General features: G+C 44.4%; 1 protein-coding gene across 1 annotated transcript in view; it reads right to left on the bottom strand.

The window, feature by feature from the left end:
- Positions 1-302: 302 nt before the first annotated feature.
- Positions 303-7,930, bottom strand: part of LOC126528484 (uncharacterized) — a 134,854-nt gene continuing 127,226 nt past the window's right edge. Inside the window, exons 12-13 of the mRNA XM_050176362.3 lie at positions 5,180-5,293; positions 303-1,105 (exon numbers count right to left, since the gene is read on the bottom strand). Of these exons, the coding sequence (XP_050032319.2) occupies positions 971-1,105; positions 5,180-5,293 (249 nt within the window). The 3' untranslated portion in view covers positions 303-970. The remainder of the gene's footprint in view (positions 1,106-5,179; positions 5,294-7,930) is intronic.

The following is a 7,930-nucleotide window of genomic DNA, read 5'->3' as shown; positions in this document are numbered from 1 at the left end:
TGTGTAATACAAGTACAGCCAGTGATCTTACACAAATTTTTCTCCTCTAAACATGCTTTCAGAAAGAAAGCGAGTCTCAAGCCAAACCTTTTTTTCACAGTCCTCCGTTCCTGCTCTAATCCAACAAATGATGCTTGCTGTCATTCAATGTCAGCCCAAGACATTTAGCCAAAAAAACTCATACTTACAACTAACACTGTGCAAGAAAAAAATTCTTCCTTGTTCTTTTCTTTCCTCTAGGCAGTGCTTGTTCGTAAAGGGTAAAATGAACACAAGAACACAGAGGAGGCTCCGACACGCCGTTTAAAAAGTCATATAGAATTTATTAGTTTCACTCGGTAGCTTCTGACACCCAACACACTGCACGGTGTCAAACTGCGATGTCAAACTGCGCGCTAAAAACTAAGTACCGTAAGAACCTGCATTAATACGAGGATTTTTTCCACTTATTGACATCTCAAATTTCCGCCACATACATACCAAAATTTCAGCCAGACATGGGGCTCAAAGCTTTGGTTTCGTAACTGGTGCATAATTACCATCATTCTCTAGCATACAGGGGGTGCCATCTAGGCACCATCGTGGATCTGGCATGGGCGAGCATCCCAGAGGACCTTCTGTGTTGTGCTTTTAACAAGTGTGGCACTCCAAACATGCTCAATGGCACAGACAATGACTATATCTGGAAAGAGTTCTTGGATGAGGAACTGTCTAAGACAGCGCTAGCGTAGCAGAGGACAACGATGATTGAAGCGAGAAGTCCAATGCAAATAAATGTTTTCGCTGAGTTTGCCTCACTTGTTGTGGATGAAACTTTTAATTTTTACTATCCCCAAATCTCGCCTCGTATTTATTTGTGGTCTATATTAAATGCGGGTTTTTACGGTACACGCAAGTCACTGGTGGGGCTTAAGCAAGTCCACTGTCACGTCCCACCCAAATGAGGATGACGAAGGATGGCCGAGGGGCGTCAGTCGGCACAGGTGGCACCATTGTGCTCCGGCTGACTTGGCTCAGGCTGATCCAGCTGCTGCTGCACTGCCACGTGTTGCTCCCTCACAACTGACTCGAGCGCCGTCACTTTTGAGTTTAGAGTAGACACGGCCTGCGTAAAAGAAGTCGTGAGGCGCCAATGAACTTGTGAACACAAGCAACCTGCACAGGTGGCTGAACTATGCTTCGTTTTATACTAAGCAGGGAACGCTACGAAAGCTACATTAGTATGGTCACAGAAGTCTCACTCCACGCGCTTCGCAGTACAATTATTGTTTAATCTTCTATGATTTCGACAGAACACCTACTTCATATACAGACAAACCCTGCCGATACGCTTTTCAAGGAACCATGGAAGCAAAATGTAACAGCCAGGAAAAACGGAACAGTAAAGAAGGCCCCAAATCACCACAGCAACGTCGGAAACAGGCCTGCCGATACGCTTTTCAAGGAACCATGGAAGCAAAATGTAACAGCCAGGAAAAACGGAACAGTAAAGAAGGCCCCAAATCACCACAGCAACGTCGGAAACAGGCCTGGGTGGCTGCCAGCACAGTTATTGGACATCTCAACACTCGTATTTTGGCTGGAGAAGGTGTGTGCATGCGTGTACAATTTAGGAACACAAACTACATGTTCCGTGACAGCGGCCCTTTTCCGCCCTTTATATGCTTCACCGCATAACATGGGTGAACATGGGTAACTTTAGCAAACCGGCATACATCATAAATCGGGTCTATCAATGGGATCGAACTGTTTTGTAAAAACTTGTGAATGCAAGTTTACGTCAAATTATGGCTTACAGATAAGCCTGGATACAACTTACTTGAACACAACAAAGTATTTATCTTTGTATAACTCCTACAGAACACCATGTCTTTAGAATCTCAATTTATAACAAAGTACATTTAACATGATTTCAATATACTGAAACTGCACTGCCATCACAAAGGAATACCATCGAGACAATAAACGGAAACTTCTGCGAATGCAGATGGTCAAACAGTTGAATTACAAATTGCTCCTTGCAAACATGCCCTTTTCAAATCGTGCACCATGTGACCAAGAGCCACTGCCGAAGTGCAGCGGCATCATGTTCTGTATAAAGTCCGTGTGCAATAAGATACTATCGCGCGCCGTATGCTTTGGGTGCGAGTGAAACTGTGCGAGGGTGAGCCGAGAAGGAGGGTGGCTTGACGAGTGCTGTCTTCCCACACGAACAAGGGGAAAAAGGGGGTAGAGGCGAGCGAGCTCGCGGTATCACGAAGCGTGCACGAGGCTGGGGGCAGGTTGGCGTGCGTTTCTATTTTAGTGCAGCCATGGTTGCACATGCACAGCTCTCATGCTCTGTTTTAGAGTTATCTACTGCATGTGCAAAGAGTGGACACTTGGAAATTACATGCGTCAAGTGCGCTGTCTTCCTGGATGTTTAGTACTAGAGTTTGCGTAATCTCGAGTTTCAGAGATGTGTTGAAGCGAGAAGCAGACGAAGCATTCACTCTCCACTGCCGGCGCTTTTCGTGAGAGCGTAGTCCCATTGCAGGCGACACTATCAGGTGCGGTGGGTGGAGTGGATGCGAAAGCGTGGGTGGCTTCACTTAGTACTGCCAGTGTGGAGACATGGTCAACATGTCACGAAACCACATCTTTTGTCGCCGACTCTCAAATTCAACAAAATGAATTTTTTTTTTCTCATTCAAATTTGCTTTTTACAATTGCCCGATAATTAAAAAAACTCTGCGGCCCCCAATGCAACTGCAACAGTACTTATTCGCATAAAGAGATGAATTTCAATACAACAAAATTTCGATATACCGAAGCAAACTGCTTAGTTTCCTCACATCGTTATACAGTCGCCGACTGATTTTTCGGACTCCAAAAATTCGGACATGCTCGATTATTCAGTCTGCTTCGCGGCACCGCCATTCTCCCCATAGACCATAATGTATAACTGCAAAAAGTTTGGAGACTTTGCAACCTCTCATCTGATTTTTCGGACACTCCTTGAGCCAACTTGACCGAAAGCACCATGCACCAACTCTGATCGGTGCATGGTTCGACTTGCTGACGGCCATTTTTGTTTTGAACGGAGCCTCCTTGCTGCCCCACGAAGTGGCGCTACTGCAAATCCCCGCTCATCATCATCGTTTCTGCCTGGTTTGTGGCCACAGCAGTTCCGGTCTCAGCTTAGTAAGCCATGTCAAGACAATCTAGCAGCTGATTTGTTTCTTCGTGCACGACGCTGCGAGTAGGCCACATTCTTTGTTTGTGCGACTGGTGTCGGCGTGACGGCGTGGTGGTGTTTGCTTTGTGTGATGTGTCAAAGTTGCGGTGATCCAACTTGGTATACGGAAACATCGCATCAAGTGTCTAATGGCGCTGACAGTGCCCGCGCATACTGCGCTGGGGAATGCCGGCAAGCGGGTGCCAGGAGGCCTAGGATTTGTCACCTTCAGATGTGCTCCCTACTGACGCCGAAATTGTTCTGCTGAGACCTGCGCAGTGGTTGCACTGCGATTCCGGACACCGTCTCATTTGACAGTTTCACAGGTGCTGACACTGCTGTACTGACATGCGCAGAACTCGACGACGGCGAGGTCATTCGTCAGGTTTCTGCTGCACCGCCGGATGATGACTCCGAGTTGGAAGATGACAGACCATGTGCTACGCTGCCGTTGCATGCGGACCGTGTACAAGCAGTGACTGTGCTTTCAGCCGCCTATAGTGAGCGTATGACTCTCTCCGAGATTCAGGCTTATCTGATTGCGCGTAAACGGAACAGCGTGCAACGGTGCATTCACGATTTCTTCAAGCCTACTACCGAGCCCGAATAAGTGCATGGAAATAAAGGATTTCTTGTTTTTTCTTTATCTGCTTTTTCGGACCCCTGTTTATTCAGACATTTCCGCAGTCCCCGTGAGGTCCGAATAAACGGTCGGCGACTGTATAGAGGTTTAACTGTATTTGTGCCCCTTTGCGCTTCCAGCATGTGGCATACTATGTTATGGTCGTGATTGCAGATGATGGGTTGCGGCGGCTGGTCGCAGAAAACATGTCACTTCGCTTGTTTGGTGGTAAATAGGTACAGAACTTCGACACCTTTCGTGTAATGAATACGTCATATCTTGTGACATAAAGATATGAGACTTAATTCTACATCGAATTACATGACGTGCACCTATATCTTTATTTTATATGTGACACACAATTTTTTGGTTGCAGATGGGAACAGCAAGAGAAGCTGAAATGGTGCATAGAGGGGCCATATACAAGAGTGCCAAATCAACTTGAAACTAGGGCTGGGATAACATAATAATTATATTCCATTTCTATTCATTTTCCTGAGCAGTGCTCCACCTACATTACGGCAAGGATTGGCTGGTCATTGGCTGGTCATGAGTGCTATAATAAGAAACAGAGAAGATCTAGCGGAAGGGAATCCTTATGCTATCACACCTGCAAATTTTAGGGTTGGAAAAATACCAACCAAAGATTATCTGATCAACAACCTTGATTATTGAAGATGTTGAGTGTTCATTAAAACAAATTGCAGAGTTGGTCCTGTGAGGATGCTATGAACAGTCTCTCTTGTCCACAGTCACAGCTAGAATGATCTGCATCACAAATATTCATTTCATTTATGAAATAACATTCATGCAATGGCGCCCAAATATTTGGATGCCATTAAACAATTGTTCAGCAAAGTGATAGGCTGTGATGTGAGACTAACGTAAATAAAAAAACATGGCTCTAAAAATCAGCTGGAGTTGGAGCTTTTTAAAAAAAGAAGTGGGTTTATTGCATGAGTAAATATCAGAGTTCGACATGTTTTGCCAACCGTTATGCAAAAATGTTCTTTATTTATGCTCAGTAATAAATTAAAAGAAGTTTCATCTCTAGAAAATGATCAACCTGTATTATATGGCAGTTAATATGTCGTTTTAGATTATGTTGTTTTTCACTGCTACCTTTTTCAAGTTTTTCATTAGCAGCCTGATGCACAGGCATGTGTAAGTACAGTAAGCATATGTGACCACAAGATTTGATTCCGAAATTTGCAGTGCAATACCTTTAGATGACTGAACTTCTTGCATACCTTCCACAGCGTTGTATGCTAAAACGAAGTAGTATAGTGTTGTGCCCTACATGCTATGGCAACACTCATAAATACATCTGCGATACACACCTGGCTGAGTTGCTCCATTTGGGCAGTCAGTTGACTGACCACTAGCTCAAACCTGGCTTTGAAACTGGAGCCATTGGCAGAAGTGGTCACTTCCTGCCTCTGGTCACTGGAACGCTGGATGAGAAAAAAAAAAAGACTTTAGAATGGTCAAAATGGCGTGCTTCCATTTATTACACAGTAGTCCATTCTTTTTTTACTCAAGCTTCCTCTTACTTTTTCTATTACGTTTAACACATTACAGGCTGTGCTACAGTTGTTACAGCAAATTTTCGCACGACCTGCATTCACAACAGAAAAATACTGCCTTTCACATGACAGCAAGAAATAGAAATGCGCTAGGTTTTTTGGTGTTACATTGAGTTCATGTGTTACAGTCACAAAGTCTCACTAAGGCTCGCTAAGGCATGAATATGCTTCTTTACAGAAGCAATTATTAGATTGAGGACATCACAAGTCTGCATCATAACTATGGAACAATAAACGGAGCCCCATTTACTCGGCTACACTCGCTGCACAGCGACCACAGCACATTGCTTGCATCTGTGACCGAAACATAGAGCACCATGTACTGGAAGCTCAAGGCATAGAAACAGTAGGTGAATTGATACAACACTAAACAGATGTGTTATAGCATGTAGAGAAGTTCTTCTGTTGAAGACGTTGCAGATCAAAGGCCAGCTCATTAAAGAATGCAAGATGAGATACATTTACATGTCTGCACTACTTATGTAGTTCCCGCAGAATTTCCTGCAAAGTATGAAATGGGGTATATAGCGTGCCTGCCAACCTGAAGATTTGGAAATTTGTAAAACTATCGTGGCAGCAGGGGGGGGGGGGGATGCATGGCAGCACTTTCCTTTTTTTAAGAGATCTTTTTTTTTGCGACAAGCTTACTCACATTTTCACAACTGCAAGTGAGATCTGTGCCCTGGAGAGTAGAGAGCGAAAACTCCACTGGGACACAATTTATTTTTGCAATGATTTTGCTGTTGCTGACTTTGTGGCTTCAGAAACTTCTCCATGTACGTTTGCTCAAAGCAAGTACCACTTTGGTGCCCCTTGATCATCGGCAGACTTTCGAGTGTTTTCTTAAACACAGATGAGCGAAACTCTGTTCGAGTTTTGTTCACAGTGCTGAATATCCTCTCGCATTCAGCATTGCTATGGGGAATTGAGAGAATACCCAGCATAACCATTGAAATTCTGTGGAACCTGAGCGATCCTTCAACGCTTGAAATGCTTCCTAATTGCGACCACTGCATGTCGCACCTTGGCTCATTCAATATGTTGGCTGGAACCTGATATGCTTGCAAGTTGGCAAACTCGACTTCAAGTGCGTCGATTGCTTCTTTTGATTCGCCACTCTTCTGGGGTAGGATAGCAGAGAACACCATAATAAAATGATGTACGCTGTTGAATGAAGCAGTTTCCAGAGCTTGTACTTGAGCAACTTCAGCCATCTCACGATTGACGTCTTCTAGCGGGAATTCGTGGCGAATATAATCGCACGCTGCCGTTAAGTACAGACATACAGCACAGAAGAACTGCTCTCTCTCAATGCAGCTCAGTGTCTAAACCACAGAGTAGGTTGTGCTGCCAATAACTATGTATTCATAACCGTTCTGGTTCTCTGCAGCTCCACAGTCAACTTCCAGCAATGACTGACATGCCTTGGCAACAGCTGGGCGCACAAATCTAGTCATCAGGTCCTCGAAAAAGCAGTTCAAGAGGCACCTCAGTACATGAAGCTGAGGAGCCTGTGCCTGAAGAAGGCAGTGTGCCTTCTCAAAAAGCGGTATAACATCTTGAAGAGAAAGACAGCATGCCCTGTTTAGCTCCGATGACAAAAAATAAGAACAGGCGCTCCTCACGGGTCACGTGGCTGGCTTCCCCAGAATCCTTGGTACTATGAAGTTTCAGTTTTGCTTGAGATCCAGAATGAGCTCCCTTCCTCTTTAGTGAGAGTTCATTGCCATCGGTGCTTTTTTCCCCAAGGCCTGCAGCAGCATTGTGAAGATGTTCAGCTAACTTTGGGGTCAGTGTAGGGTCCTTGGAGGTTTGTGAGGAAGTCTTTGGAATTTGGAATGACTCCAAAGCTTGTTGCACTGCTTTGTTTCAGATAAAGAAAGTTGTGGTTTCCACTGGTCAAGCAGCCTCTTCAAACACTTTTCCAGCGACAGCCAACATGTCGACGAATGCTTCAACATCTTTCTGACCTCGGCGTCATGTATGTTTTGGAACTATTTAAGTCGATCTTGCCATTTCGAGCATTTCTCTAGGTAAAAAAATATGTCACCCAAAGCCTCATCAACCTTTACAGGAAGACATGAAACTTCTCTTTGAGCGGCTAAGTTGTTGAGATGGCATGGGCAACCAACCCCTATCAAACCTGGTTGAGCCTCTCTCAGTAAAGTAGGAACACTTTTTCTTGCCGATCATGACATTGGCATTGTCCGAACACATAGCCAACACATAGCAACATAGCAACAGGCAAATCCCGAGACTCCGTCTCGTCCAGAACCAGATTTGCAATCTTGTGACCTGTCGCTTCCCCGTGGATTGTCCCAAGGCAGAGAAGGCGGCTTTCGACTACTCGTTTCTTTAACGAAATACAGTCAAACGAGACTATATAGAACCGTTTACATAGAATTATTCTATATATCGAATAATTTCTGGACAAGGTATAGTTACAATGAACATATATAGAAAAAATTATGCTTACATCGAAGAAAAATACCAACGACTGCCGAT

This window comes from Dermacentor andersoni, chromosome 9 (genome assembly GCF_023375885.2).
Source record: "Dermacentor andersoni chromosome 9, qqDerAnde1_hic_scaffold, whole genome shotgun sequence".
Classification (NCBI taxonomy): Eukaryota; Metazoa; Arthropoda; class Arachnida; order Ixodida; family Ixodidae; genus Dermacentor; species Dermacentor andersoni.
The sequence above is the reverse complement of the archived record's forward strand: the minus strand, read 5'-3'. Positions and strand labels throughout refer to the sequence as shown.